The following is a 24,128-nucleotide window of genomic DNA, read 5'->3' as shown; positions in this document are numbered from 1 at the left end:
GACTAATATCAAAATGTCTTATGTCTGACATTGTCCAGATCTCTAGTGGGAGCTGTAAGGCTGTCATTTGTGATCTAAAAAGAATAATGGTCTGTAGATTCCACAATTTGGCTAGTGCAGGAGCTTCGTCAATTTTTGCAGCAACATATCACAAATGTACAAGTTCAGGTATTACACTGCAAAAACAATGATGCGTCTTAAGTACGTCCAACACCTTCAACAGCTTGAAATGCGAGACAAAAGAACAGAGACATTGTACAGAGAAACTTTGTCACAAAAGCTCGTCAAAACCAAGCTGCGGACTGTACTTGTAACACCATTCCCCTGCCTTGGAAGATAAACATGCTTACGGAGCGAAATAATCACTCGTCGTTGATAATCTACGCCTTCTAAGAAATTGGGGACATTCTCATCCATGACAAGCACAACATTTTCAGTTTGAGCTTCTCTTATGCACAGCTGGTGCAGAATCGTGAATTTTACAAGTTTTGATCCTTCCATTAACCCGTCGTTTATCAACCAAAATTAGACTTCTATTAACTCTTCTAGATACTCCTCAGCCACCAACTCTAACCTTTTATCCCTTCTTGCCCTCACGAATTGCTCACCAATCCATAGCCTAATCAACTTTGGAACACTAATCTCTATGTCTTCAGGAAAACCTCCTATATAGAGAAAGCAAGCCTTCAAGTGTTGGGACAAGCGATTGTAGCTCATAGAAAGAATTGTTCGGAATTGTTCAGAAATCGTACCAAAGAATGAGTTCAAATTTTCCTCAACTTTCCTCCAATTATCATGGCTCAGGTCCATCTTTCCAAGAAGTCCAGCAATGACAACGATTGATAGAGGCAATCCTCGACATTGTTGTACGATACGCTTCCCTATTTCTTCTAGTTTAGAAGGATAAGGTTGTTCTTGGAATAGTCTTTCGTTAAATAGATTCCAACTATCATCGAAACTTAGAAAAGACATATTATGAGGAGGAAACTCGGGGCAGCTGGCATAATCAGCAACATATTTGAGCCTAGTGGTTAATATAATCCGGCTTTTATTATACATTCTTCGCATGTGGTCCAAGGCCTCAGTACTCCAAAGATCATCTATGACAACTAGAAATCTCCTACACTTCAAACCTCTATACACAATCTCCGCTAGTTGACCATTGCTCATTTTTATATTGCTTTCATCAGTCCTATCCGAGATGATTGAAGAGACAACATCAAGAAGCACTTGTCTCTCATTGTAGTTTTCAGAGACAGTAACCCATGCACATGTATCAAATCGATGTCGAATTGATGAATCATCATAAACTTTTCTAGCAAGAGTTGACTTAACGATACCGCCCATACCAACAATTGATATGACAATTAGCTCATATGTTTGGGAAGTGAGGCAATCTAATATGGTGTTGAAGTCTTCCTCCATTCCGGCAACAATATTTTCCTCAGCTGCATACCGTCTTGATGAGGAAGAACTTGTTGCTTCTGCAAAAAGCTACTTACCTACCTCATTTTGGCTTTCTTTATTCTTAATTTGATATAGTTTAAGGTCCTTGATTTGCCCTAATTTTGTGTCCTCGAGACAATCCGCCTGATACTAATTCAAATTATACTCATTGTTTCTTGAGATGCAATGGGAATGGAGGCTGCGACCTTGTGGTCCGGCCCTTCTCCGGACTCCGCGCATAGCGGGAGCTTAGTGCACCGGACTGCCCTTTTCTTGGACGAACAAGTTGTAGCCTACACAGGCACACACTATTAACAAACTTGACGGACAGCCAGGTTTATTACAAACAAATTAAAGTTCCTTTCTGGCAATGGTTACACAAAGCTACAAACAACTAAATAAGAAACACTACTACATAAACTCTCCAGAACAGCAGTTGAATATCATGTTCTTAAGCTGGATTAGGAGGATATAGTTACTAAGTAATTTCTTTGTCGGCTTACATATATAAAGATCAATTTTTGCTTGTTTGTTAATATTTAAAGAGTAAGGAATTATAAGTTCTATTCCTCCTCGGATTTTCATTTTTTAGACTGTTAATCCTCCTTTGGTTAGGGTGGTTAAAAATCAACTATTCCAAGACAATTGGCTATTTTACTCAATTACTACTATAATACAATTACTTTTCTTATATCATCATTCTTTCCTAACCCGACCAAAAAAATCTCTTCTAATGCTATGTTGTGCTTGCTCATTTTCACTTAATCTATTATTGTCTACTACTATAACCAATCTTTCTATAATACTATTCTTTGTTATTTATTATGGTTATTAGAAGGTTTACAGCTAACGAGAATTAAGATTGAATTACCAAAAAGGTAAACAACAACTGTAGTAAATCATACTCGGAATTTTCTCAAATGCCAATTAAAAGTTTTTCCATCTTCTTGAGCCAAGGGTCTATCGGAAATAGCCTCTCTACTCCTCCGGAATAGGGATAAGGTCTGTGTACACACTACCCTCTCCAAATCCCACTTGTGGGAATTCACTGGGTTGTTGTTGTTGTCATTAAAAGCTTATTTGTAGCAAATCTTATAGGTGTGTGTGGGGTTTTTTTTTTTTTTTTTGGGGGGGGGGGGGGGCGGAAAGCATCCAAAAAGTGATTAAAACTACAATGTATCTTAGGGCGTATTTAGGGGGGTTTCATGGGGCACGTGAACTCATGCTCCCCTCCCTGAATTATGTATAGTAATGTTATATTTTTTTTCAGAAATACTTAAATATATGTGTGTGCACTCATGCTCAAAATATTATATAATGTGATAGTTACTGGGTCTATCTCTCTGAGTGAGGTTGTAAGGTCAAATCCTATATCAATCTTGTTGTTTTTTCTTCTTTTTTTCCCTAGAACTAGACGCCCAGGGAGATGAATATGTCTGGTGTTACTTTTTGCGTATTAATTAAGTATTTTTTTCTTTTATTTCTTTTTTTGTTGATTTATTTTTTCAAAATTTTCACACATTAAAATTCTTATTCTTCTTTTGTCACCGTAAAATCTTATATGATTAAACAAAATATGTATATTAAAACTAGTAAAATTGTATGATGTAGCATATAATCAATGGGTTCGACTGATCCCGACATTTTCAATGTGGATAAGAGATATAGATGCAAGAAAAATATTTTTTTTTTAATTTTAATTTTGAACTTATAATTTGAATGTGTAAAGGGTGCGCTAGTAAGACCTAAAGGTTGAACATGTAGAATTTATATCATGGATCCACCCCTTCTTAATAGTGCATCCATCCTGTCAAAATCCTGGATCTGCCTCTGATCTTAAGATTCTAACTGTAGTCTGTAGATAACAGTTCTCAAAATTTACAAACCTTTTAATAAGAAAAGAAGGTAAAAAGAAAAACGAAAGAACACAGAAAATCACAAGTTCGACTTGAGCCTGGTGGCAATTGACTTGAGCCTTGGGGTTTGCTCCCTGTCAAGGTCTCAAGTTAAACAATTTTTGAAGGCCATCGAACTGGGTAAAACCTGAATTAACCGTGATGCACTTGCGGGAAACTCCTTGCCGAGGGCCTGTGCACCCCAGGATTAGTCGGGGCTCTTAGAGACTCGGACACCCTGTGCAAATCAAAAAGAAAAAAAAATCACTAATAATCAAAGTTGGAATATTAACATACTTGATAATCAAAGCTAGATAATTCGAACTTGAAGCCCATAATTTCCCCAGCTTTCTTGCTCTTGCTGAATTTTCTTTGCACTAGTGACTGCTGCAGCGCTGCAACGTTCTATTTGGATCAATTTTAGTATCATTATATCTCCAATGCTCTGAGGAATCTCCTCCAGCTTCCGGAACCCATACAGGAGTAGTTGCTCAAGCATCGAAAAATTATCATTAGTTGCTTCCCACCTTTCCAGACCTCCGTACTGAAGTCGTAGATATTTTAGTTTTTGAAATACAACATCTTCATTTAGTTTCCAATTTGTTCCCTCGAATGCAGAATATGCTTTGAGCACCTCAAGATTGGGTAAATTAGCCAGCACAACCATATCTTCCCATTGTAAAGTAGCATACGACAATTTCAATTGCTTGAGATTAGGAGGGAAAATATCCCGAGAGAGAATCATCAGGTCACTGCCTAAATCTGCTTCTATAGTTAGTGTCTCCAACTCCTGTAGAAGACTGAGAGGATCAAGAATAGCAGGACAGTCAGGGTGTCTAGATTCATCTAAAATCGTTAGCTTATTTAGATAGGGAGTTCTTCTTAGGATTTCCGCCAAATAAGGAGAGGAACATAGCACAAGTGTTTGCAAGTTATTGAGAAACAAAGGTTGTTCTTCAATACTATTATAACTTTCTGTCGCAAGAGAATTAGGCATATGTATTGACCATCTAATATCTAGATGTCTTATCTCTGACATTGTCCAGATCTCTTGTGGGAGATGCAAGTCTTTGCTTGCAAAATTACAAAGAATTATGGTTTGTAGATTCCATAATTTGGCAAGTGAAGGAGCTTCGTCAATGTTTGCAGCAACATATCTCAAATGTATAAGTTTAGGTATTACACATGAGAAATCGCAACGGACATTATATACGTCCAACACCTTAAGCAGCTTGAACTGTGAAACAATGGAAAATCAGAATATTTCGTAAAAATAAATGTCCGGGTCATACTTGTAATGACACTGCTATGCCTTGTAGGGTAAACATGCTTCTCTTTAATATCAAATGGAACAATTACTCGTCGTTGATCATTTATGGCTTCTGAGAACATGGGGACATTTGCATTCATGGCGTGCACAACATTTTCATTGTGAGCTTCTATTATGCACAGCTGACGAAGAAGATCGTGTATTTTGCAAGTTCTCATCCTACCATTAGCCCTTCTTTTACCGGCCAAAATAAGACTTCTATCAATCAAGTCTTGTAGATACTCCTCTGCCACCACTTATAACCTCTTATACCTTCTTGCTTTTATGAACTGCTCAGCTATCCATAGCCTAATCAACTTGGAAACATTAGTCTCCATACCTTCAGGAAAACCTCCAACATAGAGAAAACAAGCCTTCAAATTTTGGGGCAAGTAACTGTAGCTCAATGAAAGAATTGATTGACACTGTTCAGAAACCGTACCAAAGAATGAGTTCAAATTTTCCTCAATTTTCTTCCAATTATCATGGGTCGGGTCCTCTTGCCAAGAATTCCAGCAATGACAACGATCGATAGAGGTAATCCTCGACATTGTTGTATGATATGCTTCCCGATTTGAACAGCATTTCAGTAAACAGATTCCAGCTATCGTCTAAACTTAGAAAAGACATACTATGAGGGGGGGAAGTCAGGATCAGGGCTTGCATAATCAGCAACATAGTTAAGGCGAGTTGTTAATAGGATTGTGCTTTTGTTGTTTTCATTTGGAAATAGTCTTTGCATTTGGTCCCATGTGTTGAATTTGACAAAATGTTTGTCCCACATCGGTGGGAAAACAAAAGTTTGGGGGATTTCCCCCCTATAAAAGAAGGCTTAATGTTTAGGATTTAAACACACCTCTCATTTGCCTTCTCATCTGTTTAACGCATTTGTATCTTCTCTCTTTAGTATTATTTCACTTGTATTTTTTGGAGTGAAATAAAATATTGGTTGTGTCCGAGGAGTAGGCAAAATTAGCCGAACCTCGTAAATTCTGGTGTTCTCTTTATTGTTGCTTTATTGTCTTATTTATTATTTGGTGGCTGTCATAATTTTTGGTATAGTAGTTGTGACTTATTCACACTATATACATTTGGCTTCCGCAACAATTGGTATCAGAGCCAAGGTACTGTCTAAGTATGCTCTGTGGTTGCAGCATAGTCTGATCTTCCACATCAGAAAAGATTTATCTTGGTAACTGAGTCAAGGTTCTGTCTGAGTATGCTCTGTGGTTGCAGCTTAGTCTGATCTTCCACACCAGAAAGGAAATAATCTTGATTTGTGTCGTCAGCTATTAAATAATATTTGTGTCAAAGATGGGAGACAATAAACAAGAAGAATCTACATCAAGTGTCAACAATACGTCATCATTGGCATCTTCGCTTATGACAAGAATTGTGTCAAATGCGAAATTTGCGGTCGAAATATTTGACGGGTCCGGACATTTTGGGATGTGGCAAGGCGAGGTTCTAGATGTCCTTTTTCAACAAGGGCTAGATCTGGCCATTGAAGAAAAGAAACCAGATGTTATTGGAGAAGAAGATTGGAGAATTATCAACCGTGTTGCTTGCGGTACTATTCGATCCTACCTTGCTAGAGAGCAGAAATATCCATACACAAAGGAAACTTCTGCAAGTAAATTATGGAAAGCACTGGAGGATAAATTTTTGAAGAAAAACAGTCAAAATAAATTGTACATGAAGAAGAGACTGTTTCACTTCACCTATGTTCCTGGTACCACGATGAATGAACATATCACCAGTTTCAATAAGTTGGTCACAGATTTGCAAAATATGGATACAACTTATGATGATGGTGACTTGGCCTTAATGTTGTTGGCGTCACTTCCTGATGAGTACGAGCACCTTGAAACTACTCTACTCCATGGAAATGACGAAATTTCTCTCAGAGAAGTTTGTTCGGCTTTGTACAGCTATGAACAAAGAAAGCGAGAAAAACAGAAGGGCGGAGAAGGAGAAGCACTGTTTGTGAGGGGTCGTCCTCAAAATCAAACGAGGACAAAGAAGGGAAGATCCAAGTCAAGATCCAGACCCAGCAAAGATGAATGTGCCTTTTGTCGAGAAAAAGGGCACTGGAAGAAAGACTGTCCGAAGTTGAAGAATAAGGCCAAACATAACAATGGAAAGGCTATTATGGATTCAAATGTAGCTGATTGTGATGATTCAGACTTCTCATTAGTTACAACAGAGTCATCAACATCATCAGACATATGGTTGATGGACTCGGCTTGTAGCTATCATATGTGTCCCAACAGGGACTGGTTCGTGGAATTTCAAGAAGGAGAATATGGAGTCGTCCACACAGCAGATAACAGCCCTCTTACCTCATATGGCATTGGTTCAATACGATTAAGGAACCATGATGGAATGATCAGAACATTAACAGATGTTCGATATGTACCGGATTTGAAGAAGAATCTCATCTCTGTGGGAGCCCTGGAATCAAAAGGGTTTAAAATCATTGCAGAAAATGGAGTGATGAGAGTATGTTCCGGTGCACTAGTGGTAATGAAGGCTAATCGGAAGAATAATAATATGTACCGCTATTGTGGCAGTACAGTTATTGGGACAGCGACAGTGACATCCAGTGACGACAAAGAGGCAGAAGCAACCAAGCTATGGCACATGCGCTTGGGACATGCTGGAGGAAAATCCTTGAAAACTCTATCAGATCAAGGATTGTTAAAAGGAGTCAAGGCTTGCAACTTGGAGTTTTGTGAGCATTGTGTTAAAGGGAAACAGACAAGGGTTAAATTTGGTACAGCGATCCATAATACTAAAGGCATTTTGGATTATGTACACTCTGATGTTTGGGGTCCTTCCAAAACACCTTCATTGGGTGGGAAGCACTATTTTGTAACCTTTGTTGATGATTTTTCCCGAAGAGTATGGGTGTATACAATGAAGAGCAAAGATGAAGTGTTGGGAATTTTTCTCAAATGGAAGACGATGGTGGAGAATCAGACAGGCAGGAGGATCAAGTGTATTCGCACAGACAATGGAGGTGAATACAAAAATGATCATTTCAATAAGGTCTGTGAAAATGATGGCATCGTCCGACACTTCACTGTTAGACATACACCACAACAGAATGGAGTGGCAGAACGTATGAACCGGACCTTGCTGGAGAAGGTACGGTGTATGTTGTCCAATGCTGGCTTGGGCAAAGAATTTTGGGCTGAGGCAATTACATATGCATGCCACCTCATTAATCGTCTACCATCTGCTGCTATTGATGGCAAGACACCATTTGAAAAATGGTATGGAAAACCTGCTATAGATTATAACTCTTTGCACGTGTTTGGCTCAACTGCATATTATCATGTGACGGAGTCAAAATTGGATCCAAGGGCAAAGAAGGCTATTTTTATGGGAATTACTTCTGGAGTCAAAGGATATCGCTTATGGTGTCCTATGACAAAGAAAGTAATATTCAGCAGGGATGTTACCTTTGATGAATCTGCTATGGTAAATAAGGTAACAGAAGATACCAAACAAAATGAAGGTGCTTCTAAGCAGGTGGAGTTTGAGGGAAAATTTATTTTTCCTACACAAGAAGCAGAGGAGGAAACAAATGAAGATTATCCTCTAGAAGGAGAGCCAGTAGAGGAGATTCCAACTCAGGAACCTCAACAACAACTTGAATCAATAGCAACCAGCAGGACAAAAAGAACAATAACGAAACCTGTTCGTCTCATAGAGACGGTTGCTTGTGCAACCTCAATTGTAGCTGATGATGTTCCTACTACTTATAAAGACGTTGTCCAAAGTTCAGAAGAAGATAAGTGGAGGATTGCCATGAATGATGAAATACAGTCCCTTCATCAGAATCATACATGGAGATTGGCCAATCTCCCGAAGGGAAAGAAAGCAATTGGGTGCAAATGGGTATTTGCAAAGAAGGAAGGATTTCCTAACCAAGTAGATGTTCGCTACAAAGCAAGATTGGTGGCCAAAGGATATGCTCAAAAGGAGGGAATTGATTACAATGAAGTGTTTTCTCCAGTTGTAAAACATTCCTCCATTAGAATTATGTTGGCTTTGGTAGCACAATTGGATTTGGAACTAGTTCAGATGGATGTAAAAATTGCGTTTTTACATGGAAACTTGGAGGAGGAAATCTACATGACTCAGCCAGAAGGATTCAAAGTTGCTGGAAAAGAAAATATGGTGTGCAAACTTGAAAAATCGTTGTACGGATTGAAACAATCTTCTAGACAATGGTACAAGCGATTTGACGAGTTTATGTTGCGGCAAGGGTACAAGAGAAGCAAATACGATCATTGTGTGTATTTGCACAAGCTTAAAGATGGTTCCTTTGTATATCTTCTCCTATATGTTGATGATATGTTGATAGCTTCCAAGAATTTGGAAGAAATTGATAAGTTGAAGATTCAACTGAAGAAGGAGTTCGAGATGAAGGATTTGGGTGAGGCAAAGAAAATTCTTGGCATGGAGATAATTAGAGATAGACGTTCAAAGAAACTCTGTTTATCTCAAAAGGAATATTTGAAGAGAGTACTTCAACGTTTTGGCATAGATGACAAGACTAAGCCAGTTAGTACTCCACTTGCTTCCCATTTTAAGCTAAGTACTACTATGTCGCAAATGGATGAAGTTGAACGAAAGTATATGTCAAAGGTACCATACGCAAATGTTGTTGGTAGCTTGATGTATGCAATGGTTTGCACAAGGCCTGACATTTCACAAGCTGTTGGAGTTATTAGCAGATATATGCACAATCCAGGGAAGGAGCATTGGCAAGCTGTGAAGTGGATTCTACGGTATATTCATAATACTGTAGATGTCGGGTTAGTTTTTGAGCAGGAAGACAATCAGTCTGTAGTTGGATATTGTGACTCAGATTTTGCGGGTGATCTGGACAAACGAAGATCAACTACTGGTTATGTGTTTACTTTTGCAAAGGCACCAGTTAGTTGGAAGTCTACTTTGCAGTCAACAGTTGCTTTGTCTACAACAGAGGCAGAGTACATGGCTATTACAGAGGCTGTGAAAGAGGCAATTTGGCTTCAAGGATTGCTAAAGGAGCTTGGTGTTGAACAAAAAGGTATCACAATTTTTTGTGATAGTCAAAGTGCTATTCAATTAGCGAAGAACCAAGTTTATCATGCAAGGACGAAGCACATTGATGTTCGGTATCATTTTGTACGAGAAATCATAGAAGAAGGTGGAGTCACGATGAAGAAAATTCATACTACAGAGAATCCTGCTGATATGCTGACAAAGGTGGTGACTACGATCAAGTTTCAACATTGTTTGGATTTGATCAACATTGTTGAACACTGAAGATTGAAGATGAAGACACAACCAAATTTGTTATTGAGAGAAAATTGAAGATGTGGAATTTTGCCAAGGTGGAGATTTGTTGAATTTGACAAAATGTTTGTCCCACATCGGTGGGAAAACAAAAGTTGGGGGGATTTCCCCCTATAAAAGAAGGCTTAATGTTTAGGATTTAAACACACCTCTCATTTGCCTTCTCATCTGTTTAAGGCATTTGTATCTTCTCTCTTTAGTATTATTTCACTTGTATTTTTTGTAGTGAAATAAAATATTGGTTGTGTCCGAGGAGTAGGCAAAATTAGCCGAACCTCGTAAATTCTGGTGTTCTCTTTATTGTTGCTTTATTGTCTTATTTATTATTTGGTGGTTGTCATAATTTTTGGTATAGTAATTGTGACTTATTCACACTATATACATTTGGCTTCCGCAACACCATGCCTCAATACTCCAAAGATCATCTATGATAATTAGAAATCTCCCACCCTTTTTAGACCTTTATACACAATCTCTGCTAGTTGATTTGTGCTCATTGTTTCATAGCTTTCATCAGTTCTATCCCGACTTATTGAAATAATATCTAGTAGCACTTGTCTCTCATTGTAGTTCTCTGAGACTGTGACCCATGCATGTGTATCAAATCAATATCGAATAGATGAATCATTATAAGCTTTTCTAGCAAGAGTTTTCTTACCTATACCGCGCTTACCAACAACTGGTATGCAGTTAGCTCATGTGTTTGTGCGGTGAGGCGATCTAGTATGGTGTTGAAGTCATCCTCCATTCCAACAACAGTATTTTGCTCAATTGCATACCTTCTTGATGGGGAAGAAGTTGTGCTAATTCTGCAGATTTGCTTCCATGTTTATTAAACTCGATCTGTATCACTTCTTCCTTGAGAGAATCAACTTCTTTTTCGACTTCTTGCAATTCTTCATTGAAGGCTTTACAAGCCCTTTCTCGGTCATCTCCGCAATCTGCTACAATGACACTTCTTAGTCTTGAATCAACTCTATATTCTACTTTGTAGACTACATCTCTGATTCTCTTTTCCAAACCCATTAGAGTTTCAATATCTTTGGCTTCCTCTGTAGCCTCCTCAAGGAAAACTTGCAGAGCAGAAAGACTTTGATAAGTGGATTCAACATGTTGTTGTGGTATACAGCTTCCACAAACCAAACGTTGGTTAGGCTGCAGGAGTTGCTGCAGTGTATGCATAAGTGAAGAAAGAGCTGCATAAGCCATTCTTCTTCTCTGAGTTTGAGAGCCTAAATTTGTTTGGTGTATTGTATGAGTAATGGACTAATGATTGTTGCAGTTTTGCTGGAATGCCTAAAGACAGAGCTGTGCAGATCTAATCCTATGTTGCGCGGACCAAAATGTTGTCGCGCCCGTGTTGGATCCTGAAAATACACTACTTTTGGACATTTTCGGAGAGTCCGAGCAACATAGATCTAATCCCTGCTTCAGTAGCTTAGTTATTAGGCCTTAGGCCATCTCCAACTCTAACACCAAATTTCACACCAAATTTTCACGCCAAAATGGTGTAACACCAAATTTACTCCAACCATTACACCATTTTTTACACCAAATCTTCTCTCTCTTCTATATTATATTATTATCTTCTATTTACTTTTCATTTTTTATTCCTTCAAACTAATACTATCTTTTTTCTTTTTTCCATATTCATTATATATAATTCACATTTACCACTTATAGCATCATTTATTACAAAATTATATTAAAGGACAAATCAACTAAAAGTGAAATCATTGATAAAAGATAATTAAATAAATATTACATCATAGTCAAATTTAATTTAAGTACCACATAAATATTTAACTTTCGCCTCTATTCTCTCATAAATGCTCGATTAATGCATTACGAAGTGCGAAATGCACATCTTTTTCCTTAATTTTTTGTGTCGAGCTAAAAATTGTTCAAATTGGTGATCTTCATCTACTACCATTTCTACCGTAGGAGCTGGACATTCACGTGCATTTTCAATTGGTGCATTAAGATCACGTTCGTCCTCAATTATCATGTTGTGCAGTATAATACATGTGTGCACTAAACTTATGTTTTATGTTTTTAATGTAATTTCAATTTTAATGTATCCTCCTTTTATGTACTTTAATTATAATGTATTTTTATTTTATGTATTGTTAATTTTGTTTTTTTAAATTTTAGTTTTCACTTTTCAATTTAGCAACATTAGATATCTTACATTTGCATTTTTTATTTTTAAATAATGGTTATATCTCTTTTTATACAATTATAATAATAATAAAATTAACTTATAATTTTATATAAATATAATATATATACAAAAATTAATATATCAAAAAATCCGATATAAAATTAAAATTATAAAGATCTTAATATAAAAATTAATTATATACACAATATATGATAAATTAAAAGTCCAAAAAATAAAAAGATTGAATAAAATAATAATAAATCAAATTTGGAGTGATGAATAGATGCTCTATAATGGTGCAAGATTTAGTGTTGCATTAGAGCAAAAAAAAATACATTTTTTTACATCAAATTTGGATTTGGTGCAAGAAATGGTGCAGTCGGAGATTGTCTCAAAGTTCTGTCCAAACAGGTGTAAGAACTATTTATTTACACCTTTTTTTCTAAATGGGGGAACAAGGCGTAGGACACTCCCTTTTGTCATTTTCTTTAATAAAGTTGATGGATTGCCAATTGGTCTGTTGGCAAATGACCACACAATCCAAGTCCACTTTGCACTACACCAGAAACAAGAAAATCAAATTGTTTCACTTAACTCACTAGTTAATCTAACTATTAAAAGTAGGTTGAGAAGATTAAGCCCCCATTTCGCCGTAGATTTTGCCAAATTTTTCCAAATAAAATTTGGCAAAATATGTTTGTTTATAGATTTTATCCATGTTTTGGCAGATTTTGGAAACAAAATTTTCAAATCCCAAAACTAGCTCTAGACCTATTTTTGGCCCAAAATACCACTGTTTGATTTGTGTAAAAATAGCACGGTCTAGCCAGTTTTCGGGCTGGTCATTCAAAAATAGCCACTATTTTGCTGCAACAGAGACCGGTCCAGCATAATATACTGGAGTTCGGTGCACCTGTGTATGAACTTCTAGCATATTATGCTGGACTAATATACTTTGCTGGCTCCAGTATAATATACTGGAGACTGGAGCACCGATGCTCCAAACTCCAGAACTCCAGTATATTATGCTAGAGTATTTTTCCGGATTTTGAACAGTGTTTTCGTTCAGATTTATCTTTACATGAAAAGTGGCTAAATTTCGATTATTTTTTAAACTAGGCTATTTTTGAACGACCACTTGTAAATCTGGCTATTTTTGAATTTCTCCCTTGATTTTTTTAACAATTTTAAAAATTACCCCAAACTTTTGTATTTTATAAAAAATTACACCATCTATTATGATCCAACTAACCACTAGCTAATTACTATCATTTTCTTTTGGACCGATGGATCAAATATAATATTATTGCAATTTGACGAATTAAAGTGGCTAGTAATTGTGTTATTAACAGTTTATATTAAAATATGAGGTTATAGTTTTAGGATATTGTATTATGTAGTTCATTATAAAAATGATAATTTTGTGCCAAACTTATCTATGTTAAGGACTATGGTTGTGATGATAGTAATGAATATGATCGATGAAGGTTTTGCATATACAGGATTATCAAGTTTACTTGTTTGGTATTGTTAGATATTTTTGATAGTTTTTAGAACTTTATGGATATAAATCAAATTTCATATCTATAGTATATGAGATGCAAGTCTTAACAATGTCTTATTCAACCTTTGGTCCTCTCATCTGCTTTCTTTTTAACTAACAGGATCCTGGCTGCAGCCAGCAGTAAAGTAACAGAAATTGCACCTGTTCGACTGTAGAATATTTACTGAATACAACTTGTGCACTAGCCTCAAAACATATCAGTGCAAGTTCAAAATGAAAGAGAAACAGATGGGAAAAAGTAGAACAAAGATTATGAATGCCTATACATAGCAGGAAAGTAGTCAAGGCTATGATAAATTAATTATACATGGCCTAGTTTACAGATTTTACATTGGCCTGTAATTTCAAGCTGGAAAACCCATGTTTAAACAAGAATGCCTACATTTTTAATCTAACAACAAAACAATGTAAACAGCGAGAAAAGGGGATAAACTTGATCTGAAGAATTACAACACTTGCCTTTTCAATTTCTATAACCATCTCCCTCAAGGGAAGTGAATAGGGAGAGAAAACAAAAAGAATGAAATGCAAATGCAAGTTAAGGGCAAGAAAGATAAGTTCAGTAGACGTAACTGATCATGCTACTGCTTTCTTCCTAACGAAACGCTCTAAAGATTTTGGAAGCTGAGTTTCCTCAGTGAGTTTCTTTTCTTGGAGAATTCAGTCATCTGTTGCTCCAGGAACGGCTTCTTAGCTTTCTCGACAGCTTCTTGCTTCTTCTTTGCAATCTTACTCGGCTTGCTTCTACCTTTTGTTTTCTTCTTCATAGGCATACTTTTAGCTTCCTCAATAGCAGCTTCCATTTCAGCTTCTTTATCCTCCTTTGTTGGCTGTTCCTTCTTTCTAGTTGACCTCACTGTACCAATCCTTGTAGGATCTAACATGATAGTCTCTGGAGGAAGCTTGTCAAGAAGAGATCGGACTTCCTTCTCTCTCCTTTGTTTAGATGTTTCGAATGGATTTGCCACCCAAGAATCGAAGTTGGGTTCTCCGGATCCTGGAATTAAGATAGAAGACCAACCCATAGAATGCCCTATGCCTAGAACGTCTTCATATGGTCTGAATGCCACCTTCTTTACTTGGTATCCTTTCGCAATAGAATGATTCATATAACGGCTATAATTCTGAGATCCAGAAAGATCTCCAAAAACTTGTACGAAAGATCCGGTTGCAGCAGCAAGTAAACCTTTTTGACTAAAATCCAAGGCCTTGCAATGTCCTGGTAAGGTTTGGAGAACCTCAAACTTCCTCAAATCCCAAATCTTTATTTTCCTCTCCATACCAGCGGTTGCCATTAGATGGCCGTTAGAATGGAATGCAAGAGCAGTGACTGGTCCAGGATGACAGAGCATTTTCACTAGGGGAGCAGCGCTTGCAGGCTTCCACATGCTAACTGTTCCACCAGAATGGCCGACAGCAACCACACCGTTGAAGGGATTCACCTGCATCACATCAGTACGGCCCAGGCCAGTTCGAAGATTACCTACCATCTGTCCAGTAGTAACATCCTGATAATGGAGCTGACCAAATTTGTTTATAGAAGCCAAAAGGAAGTGATTCCTTAAGAACTGAAGCTTTAGCACAGCACCATGTTCCTGGAGTTTTAAGGAAAGAGCATAAGTGAGCACCATTTTTACTTAATAATTGGCTAAAAACCTATGAATCGGGAAATGCAAAACAGATGAGCATGCATTTGTTTCAACAATAACATCCTAAAATAGCAATCGACCACATGGAATCCATAAATATTTATTTTCTGGGGCAGTCAATTATAAAAGACTAAACGGGTCAAACTAACCTTCAGGCAGTGGAGCTCTGTGCCATCTCTATTGTATATATATGGGTACCTGTGACATGCCAGATATTTAAATTTAGAAACGAAATCTGTCAAATTTGTGATGGACATGGGAATGAAAGAATGGTGATTGGTGAGATGTGGAATATAATTAAAAGAACATGCACAAAATTGCTGATAAAAGTATTGAGCTTCACATAGGATCCAGCAGTAAAATCCAAGCTGACGGAAAGAGAAGAAAATGCTAGAACAAGTTCATCCGAAAGTTCATCCAAGTTGACTGAGATCTATGTGAACTTTTAAGAAGAGCATAGGAACTTATATAATCTTTATACCCTGTGAAACATAACCAAAGGATGAGAGTTCCTTTGCAACCCATCTTATAACACATTACAATCAAGAAATTTGGACATAAAACGTGTCTTCTTTTGAGCAGCAGCAAAAAATTGTTCATTATGCAAGAATACTACATCACGCACCGTTTCCCTGACCTGGAATAGAAGCAGAAGCTATAAGTACACCTGAGCCTCAAAAAGTGGTAAGGAACTCCTTAATGCAAATGTAGTACAAGACTTTATTTCAACGATGTGTTATAAGATAAAATGATGCTGGCACTTATTCATTTGATAAATTAAGTGATGTATGTGATACAATTAATGATACCAAGTTGTCTAATTCTTCAAGCTAAGATTACTCCATACTAAACGGATTATTATATGTTACAGCCGATGGGAGCCTTGAAAACCCTAGAAGTAATTTGACACCTTACGAACCATAACAATACATCTATATGCTTGGTTTATATAATCTTTTACGAGAACAAATCAAACAGCAATAAGTACCTGCAGTTCTTTAACGAGTTTCATGTTTTTCATATCTACAATAGCAAGGTGACCTTTGCGTCCAGCTGCAGCCATGTAGCGACCGCTAGGGGTGAATTCAAGAGTGTAAGGACCAAAATCTGCAAAATACAAGTCAACAACTTTTGTGAAACTAACTTTAGTGCGGAAGCACATATGCTTCAGACCAAATATTTCACAATTATTTTTGAAATTCTCCAATAAAGCAAAATAACAAAGGTTTTGATCTCCACAGCTTCCATTAGTGAGGCTTTTACCAAGATTCAAAAAATTATCTGAGCAAAAATCAAATTTAACAGATGAGTAATGACTAAATCCAGTTTCAGTTGCTAGGGAAGAATCACACTACGTTCCACTACTTTGCTTGCAGGTTAAATGGATAAACATGTTGGACATGCCCAAAATCAAATGAAAAGGAAACAAAGACCAACAACTCTGCAGCTTTTTCAGTATTTATATAAGCAAAATCTTCCAAAGGATTAACCTGGTAAGACAATATCATGTTGTTTCCTAGAGCTCAAAATGTCAACTTCACGGGCAATTGCCTCTTGCTTTATTCTCCATGTCTTCTCAATACCTTTATCATCAACCTCTAGATAGCCACCCTCACTTGGCATAAGCCACTGACAAAAGCAGAACAGTCAGAGATTCAAGCAAATCTTGATCCCCGGCATAAAAGGGTATGCAATCGACAAAATCAACTTCAAGAGGTTAACAGAGACAACTTGATACATGCAATTTAACCTAGGATTTCTGCAGCTGAGTTTAATGGGAAAAAAATATACTGTAGACGCCTAGAAATTTAAGCTAAACTATCTAAACACAGGCTAGACACCTTCTCAGCCTTCGCAGCAGCTGTTGCAGATTTTCCATACAACTATTCTCTCACAGCAAGCTGACCCTTTAATTTTTTGTCCTTCAATGCCTGCAAAGTATTAAAAACAGCTCTTTAACATATGATTATCAAAGGAAATGAAAAACTAACCAGAACCAGAGTTAAGTGAAAAGCACGTTTAGAAGTCTTAACAAACTTCAGTACCTCCAAATTTGCTCCTTCACCTCTAAGGTATTTCTTTACTTTCATATCCGTCTCTTCAGAAATGACCTGCCAATCAAGATATCAAAAAGAATCACAAGGCAGTAGAGTAAGAAAAAGAGAGCAATTGGTCAAGTTCTAATCTTTTTATTCATATTGATGTTTGGTACTTCTACTCAAGAAATATTGTGTCTAATAATCAATTTTAATCCTTTTGATCCTATGACTATTTGGTTCCAAACACACAGAAAACACGCATTCCCATTTCTTCGGGACAGAATAATACCCCTCCCCAGCCTGCCCCGCCCCACCTTCTCTTTTCACTAGGTTAAACATTTCTGGATATTCTAAAGTTTCAACATGTCATAGCTTAAGTTTCTAACACTAAGATCTCATATTATTGTAAAGGAAGCAAAGCCCATAAAAATGCTTAACAGTAACACACAACAAGATTCCTCTTCTCAATATAAGAATAAAGCAAACAATCCTACTTGGTGTTGATAATAATCATGATTGCCATACGGATCCTGTAGTTTAACCCAACTCAACCAAAACTTAAAGAGTATAGGATAGTGGCAAAACACGAATGCCAGTAAGTAACAGAAACTTCAAAATTGGCCTGTTTCATTTAGATTCTGAAATTGATTCTGATTCAAATAATTTGGAAAATTAATCAGTTCAAACAAAAGTCATTATTTGCTAAAAGCTGATTATTTTCACACAAAAGCAAATACTGATTCTAATGAAGAAACTCATTCCACCACTTATAACATTTAAATCAGATAAAGAAAATCCAAAAATAAAATACAGGGAATGAAGCATCTCGAGTGTGTGGAATGCAAGCAAAAATACAACATTACAGTCACATTTACACAAAAATAATCAGTCACATTTACACATCAACCCGCTTAAATAAGAAATGCGCCAGCTAATAATCAGTCACATTTACACAAAAATAACTTTCTTCTTATTCAATACATCTAATTGATACATAAAGATGCAAAATTTCTAATTTTGAGTGGCCAAGAACAGTAGTATTGACACACAGTCTCATTTTCTGTTGGTAGTAGGTTTTTATGACTAACCGTTAGTTTTCTTTCATACTTGATCACCTTACTGTCTTGTTGTTTTTTTCTGCTTTTATATGGCTTTTTGGTAATGTCTATATTTTCTTTAATGTAGTGCTTATGCTTTCCTGAGCCGAGGATCTATTGGAAACAGCCTCTCTATCCTCACAAGTTAGGGGTAACATATGCGTACACACTACCCTCCCCAAACCCCACACTTGGGATAATACTGGGTATGTTGTTGTTGTTGTTACTGGCCAAGAACAAATCACTTCTTAATTCAAAAACAACAACTTTTTCCCGCTACCCTTTACCCCATGTTGTCTGTAAATTCGGAAAGTAACAACTTTTTTTGTTTGTGAAATACATCTAATTAATACATAAAGATGCAGTACTTCTAATAGTGAGTAGCCAACAACAAAGTTTCGCAATTCCTGACTTCAAAAGGCAACCTTATCAGCTACCCTTTATGCCATTTTGTATGTAATTTGAAAAGTAATATAAAAACCCACCTCAACAGGATCACTAAAATAAATTTTATACCAGCTAATAATCAAGTCACAACAACAACAACTATGTCTCAGTCTAGAGCCGGAGCCAAGATTTCAACTTTATGGGTCTAAATTTTAGAACGACAACTTCAAATGCTAATAATTGAGTTCTAATTTTTAATATTAGTACATAATTAACAAATTCCTTAACACAAATACATTGTTCAAGCAAAATCTATTGGATTCGGCTAAACCCTTACCAAGCTTCTAGCTCGGCCCCTGCACTCAGTCCCAAACAAGTGGAGATCAGCTAGCTATATGAATCCTCACTTCTCCATTCAACTTGTGTAGCTAATAAATTAACTTTCTTCTTATTCAATACATCTAATTTATACATAATATGCAAAATTTCTAATAGTGAGTGACCAAGAACAAATTTTTCTCAATTCATGATTCAAAATAGCAACTTTTTTAGCTACCCTTTACACCATTTTGTATGTAAATTTGAAAAAGTAATTTAAAAACTCACCTCATCAGTAGCAGTCTTACTTTTTCTTGGAATTATTTTCTCCATTTTTACCACCATTTTGTCGCTTGAAATTTTTTTCCAAAGCTTTATAAATACTAATAAATATCTAAAGACTAATAAAGGGAAAATAAATTAGGTGGAGAAACTGGGAAGTTTATGGTGGTGCTCCGCCGTCGAGGGTTCGCCGGAAATTGGGGATGGCGCAAAAGGGTTTAGGGGTTTAGAAGTGCTGGTTAGGAAAATATAACAATTCTCAAAATTAATAGGCAATTGGAGTTAAAAAAGAAACTCAAAAGCATAACCAATTCAATTCCATAATATTGCAAAGAGATCCCTTGAACGCCTACAGAAAGGACAAAAGGCGTCCCATTTTGTAAATTAAAGGATTATATCTATTAATACAAGAAGAACAAAAATAGAGCACTTTTCCCAAACTTAAAGAGCGTTTGGTTTAAAACTCCATAATTTTTACAGGACCTTTGACAATTAAATCTGTGTTCCCGTTTCGAGTGCTGAGTATTTCTTAATGTTAGAAAAGGGTTTTTGTTTTTGCAATGAGAGCATGAGAGTTAAAAACGTAGAACCTATATATATATATATATGAGGACTTGACAAGATAACGTGACATCTCTTATAGTATAGGAATCTTATTTATCTGTTTTCTTATTTTTTTGACATTCTTCTTTTATTTTAACCATTTATCTTATTTTAAAAATTCACACCATCCCGTTATGTGCTAAGAGAAAACCAAAATTCATGTCTTTTAACCTTCTTAATTCACTTCTTTCTCTTCTTCTTTAAGAGTCATTTAACTTAATTAACCTCCCCCTTCCTTTTCTTCCTCTCATATGCCCGTTACCACATGTTACTTCCCTTTCCATCCATACAGCCTACCCTTCTATTATTCATACCATCACCGTTTTAATATGGAGAATATAAAATCCTTTTGTAATCATTTTTCTGTTTTTCGTTCTATATCTTTTTTCAGTTTTCCGTTTTGCCTAGAGAATTGTTACTTTGAATGAAATTTTATTTACCAGTTTCGTAGCTTTTTACAGTTTTATTACCTAAAATATTCTCACTTTGGCTTCATTCTATTTACCATGTTCTTTATCTTCTTACAGTTTTTTGTCTACAACATTTTTTCTTTGGATATAACTCTATTGATCCTTTTTTTTTTCTTCTTCTAATTCCATTAATATGTTCTTTATATTACTTTGATTTGATGGATGTAGTTTTATTTGTCCTTTTTTTTATTTCCTGGAAATTCATTATGTGTTGTTTTTGGCTGATAATTATCTTCTTTTTTTTGTCAGAAAGATAATATATATTACTAGTGAATACGTACAGAGAGTCGGGGCCTAACTGGCTCCCTATTACAAGCCGTAGTGCTAGATTCAAGCCATAAGCTACTACTACTATTTACAGTTGTCGTGGTCATCCTATTGGAATTATCATCATGACAACTAATTACATCATAGGATAGTTGAGCCATGTTGCCACTATCATTATGCCAAGAATTTTGCTGGCCTGATTGACTCTGATCCATACAGGCTTTGTCTCTTTCAAAAACTGATGCAACAAAAATGGGAACAGCTTCAAACACTCTTGGCAACCATGCATCTCCAAAATTGTGGCCTACTTTAGCTAGTTGGTCTGCTACCATATTTTGCTCTCACACATGTTTAACTGCTGGGTTACCTAGTACGCCCAGATAGTACCTGCAATCAGCAATTAAGTTAGAGAGGTCAAAAATTTTAGTATGAAGTAGTAATATAATATCCTTTTCATCCACCTCCACCTCAAAAGGTGTGATATTTCTTTCATATGCATATCTCAAACCCTGCATCAAAGCATAAAGTTTTGAAAAAATGGCAGATTTACATGGAGCAACTCCTGCAAAGCCCAAAATCCATTCAGCTTTAGAATTCCTAATGATCCCTCCTATACCCGCTTTAGTAGGTGAATAAGCCACATCTGTATTAAGCTTGTAGAAATGTGCATTAAGAGGATTCCACTTGATGTCCTTGTGCAGTTTGGTTGTGCAATTAGTCTTATGTGAATAGGTTGTTAAAAAAGAATATTCAGTTGCTTGTTGAGTAACTGTTTTTAGATGGATACTATCCCTAATCTTATTGTGAATGTTTTTATTACGAGTAATCCAAATGTTCCATAAGCTAAGTGGTAAGTACGTGTTAGGGTTAATATTAAAAGGAAAATGGAAGTTCCTATAATTAATAAGATTACGAACCCAGGTATGTGTGCATGTGGAGTTCGTAATGTGACGAATAAGTTGCGTCACTCCTAAGTCATTCCAGAATCTGCTAGCATTCTCACACTCCAGGAAGATGTGTTTAATTGATTCATCGTCCTTTTGACAATAAAAACAAGTAGCATCCGGAATGATGGTAGTTTTTTTTAAATAAAGCCCCGTTGGTAGTCGGTGATGGCATAAGAGCCAAATAAAACTCTTAATTTTTGGATGGATAGAAAGCTTCCAAATCCATGAAAAGTTTGTTAATTCATTTGTAGGTTGTTGAGCTCCCAACTCAAGAATATTATACATAGAATGCACAATGAAATTTCTCCTTTGCGTTAAACCCCAGTAAATGCAATCCCCATGATTTTTCATTTGTGAAACATACGTAGCATTGATCATGCGAGTAATACTTTGTCCCAAATCAAAATTAATTAGTCTCGTATTCCAACCTGTGGTTCTAAGTAATTGAGAAACTGTTAAATTGTTTTGGTCCAACGTTAACGGTCCGTGAATCATCGAACGTAGTGTTGTGCCTGGCCGTAACCAAGGATCATTCCAAACACTAATATGTTACCCTCTCCTATCCTCCATTAAAGTCCTAATTGGCAATGCTGCCAGCCTTCCAAAACGTTATCCCATGTATGTGAATTATTAGTAACATTGCGTTTATGGAGGTATTTGTTATGAGAATCCTTGACCACATAGCTTGTGGTGATTGAAAAATTCGCCAAGCAAGGCCCGCTAATAAAGCTTTATTCTTTTGCTCTAATTTTTGAATTCCCAACCCCCCTTTATCTTTAGGGCTTGAAACAATATTCCATTTAAGAAGATGCATTTTTTTCTTTATTGAGGTAGTAACCCAAAGAAAATTCCGTTAGTATTGCTCCATTTTATTAAGAATATGCTTGGGAATATGAATATACTGCATAATATAATTTGGAAGATTGTTCAGGGTATATTTAATTAGCGTAGTGCGACCCGTCATTGTAAGTAAATTAGTTTTCCATTCGGCTAACCTATTCTTAAAATTATCTAAGAGGAATTGGAAGTCTTTATTTGTCGGCCGAGTCTGAAACATCGAAAAGCCTAAATATTTTCCAAACGCAGTCCCTTCCTTAATAGAGAAGGACTGAGTCACATAAGTTCGATTACTCTGTAAAGCATTTTTAGAGAAATAAACCTTAGACTTATCAAAGTTTATTTTTTGGCCAGAAGCATTAGTGAAGTGATCTAGCACATCTATCATTGCATGACAGCTTTTAGTAGATATTTTTGAGAATAGAATAATGTCATCTGCAAATAAGAGATGTGATATTGACGGACCTTTCCTAGTTATACAAATAGGTTGTCATTGAAGGTAGTCAACTGATAATGAGATGCTACGTGAGAGCATTTCCATACACATTATAAAAAGATAAGGCGACAAAGGATCACCCTGATGAATTCCTCTAGTTGGAGTAAAGTAAGGTGTCCTAGTGTCATTGATCAGAATAGAGATAGATGATGTTGTGACACACGACATGATTAAACTAACCAAAGGTGGGGAAATATTAAAATATAAAAGAGTCCTCCGAATAAAAGACCATTCTAGTCTGTCGAACGCCTTTTCTAGGTCTAATTTTAACAGCATGTAGGACGATTTTCCTTTTGCATTCCTAAAGTAATTTAAAGCTTCCTGTACTATAATAGCATTATTAGAAGCACGCTTCCCTTGTTGGAAACTCGTTTGGGTAGGTCCTATAATTGTATTAATGACAGGCTTTAACCTATTAACAATGATCTTCGTAATCAGCTTATATAATGTATTACATAAACTTATAGGGCGATAGTGCTGGATAGTGGTAGGGCTTTTCACCTTAGGAATAAGACAAATAAATGTTTGATTTAATTCCTGGGGGATTGTCTTGGAAGCAAAGACATTTTGACAAAATAGAGTAACTTTATTGCTAACATCCAACCAAAATTTTTGATAGAAAAATGGATGAAAACTATCCGGATCAGGTGCCTTGTAGGGTTTGAAACTAAAGCGAGCACACTTAACTTCCTTATGAACAAGAGGTGCATCCAAAAATTGATGTTCATGATTTGAAAGCGCACAACTATTTAAGTCAAAATAAGCATGAACGGAAGACAGTTGATCAGTTGTAAATAGAGTTTGATAAAAAGCAAGGATATGTTGGTTAAGTTCACACTGGTCAGTAATCCAGTTACCAATTACATCCCTTAAACTATAAATTCTATTCCTTCGACGCCTATGAAGAATTGACAAATGGAAGAATTTGGTGTTCGCATCTCCTTCATTTAACCAATTAATGCGTGATTTTAATTTCCAAAATTCTTCTTCCAGACGTAAAATA

At 36.2% G+C, this 24,128-nt stretch overlaps 3 protein-coding genes and 1 pseudogene across 4 annotated transcripts; all 4 read right to left on the bottom strand.

Annotated features, from left to right (window-relative positions):
• Positions 1 to 525: 525 nt before the first annotated feature.
• On the bottom strand, positions 526 to 1,425 carry LOC104213862 (putative late blight resistance protein homolog R1A-10). Its single transcript, XM_009763410.2, has one exon. The coding sequence runs from the start codon at positions 1,423 to 1,425 to the stop codon at positions 526 to 528; it is 900 nt and encodes a 299-aa protein (XP_009761712.1).
• A 1,836-nt stretch (positions 1,426 to 3,261) lies between these two features.
• On the bottom strand, positions 3,262 to 5,287 carry LOC104213863 (putative late blight resistance protein homolog R1A-3). Of its 2 annotated transcripts, XM_070165365.1 has the most exons (3): positions 5,093 to 5,287; positions 3,667 to 5,002; positions 3,262 to 3,579 (listed from the first exon to the last, which is right to left on the bottom strand). In XM_070165365.1, the coding sequence occupies exons 2-3, from the start codon at positions 4,378 to 4,380 to the stop codon at positions 3,550 to 3,552; spliced, it is 744 nt and encodes a 247-aa protein (XP_070021466.1). In that variant the 5' UTR covers positions 4,381 to 5,002; positions 5,093 to 5,287; the 3' UTR covers positions 3,262 to 3,549. The 2 variants fall into 2 exon arrangements, with proteins under 2 accessions (XP_070021466.1, XP_070021464.1); XM_070165363.1 differs by having other exon boundaries at positions 3,667 to 5,287.
• Positions 5,288 to 10,439: 5,152 nt separating this feature from the next.
• On the bottom strand, positions 10,440 to 11,214 carry LOC138882975 (uncharacterized). The gene is made up of 2 exons (XM_070163625.1): positions 10,785 to 11,214; positions 10,440 to 10,585 (listed from the first exon to the last, which is right to left on the bottom strand). Exons 1-2 carry the CDS (start codon positions 11,212 to 11,214, stop codon positions 10,440 to 10,442), a joined length of 576 nt encoding a protein of 191 aa, XP_070019726.1.
• A 2,748-nt stretch (positions 11,215 to 13,962) lies between these two features.
• Positions 13,963 to 20,051, bottom strand: LOC104213061 (probable U3 small nucleolar RNA-associated protein 7; annotated as a pseudogene).
• Positions 20,052 to 24,128: the final 4,077 nt, after the last annotated feature.

The sequence above is a fragment of the Nicotiana sylvestris genome, chromosome 12 (genome assembly GCF_000393655.2).
Source record: "Nicotiana sylvestris chromosome 12, ASM39365v2, whole genome shotgun sequence".
NCBI lineage: Eukaryota > Viridiplantae > Streptophyta > Magnoliopsida > Solanales > Solanaceae > Nicotiana > Nicotiana sylvestris.
The sequence above is the reverse complement of the archived record's forward strand: the minus strand, read 5'-3'. Positions and strand labels throughout refer to the sequence as shown.

Excerpts from the sequence above, each read along its gene's own strand:
- LOC104213863 (XM_070165363.1), bottom strand. The coding sequence starts at position 4,380 with ATGTCAGAGATAAGACATCTAGATATTAGATGGTCAATACATATGCCT. Across the intron at positions 3,580-3,666 it reads GGGGAAATTATGGGCTTCAA|GGTGTCCGAGTCTCTAAGAG; the intron begins GTTCGAATTATC and ends TGATTTGCACAG.
- LOC138882975 (XM_070163625.1), bottom strand. The coding sequence starts at position 11,214 with ATGGCTTATGCAGCTCTTTCTTCACTTATGCATACACTGCAGCAACTC. Across the intron at positions 10,586-10,784 it reads ACTTCTTCCCCATCAAGAAG|TCTCAGAGAACTACAATGAG; the intron begins GTATGCAATTGA and ends CATGGGTCACAG.
- LOC104213862 (XM_009763410.2), bottom strand. The coding sequence starts at position 1,425 with ATGGAGGAAGACTTCAACACCATATTAGATTGCCTCACTTCCCAAACA.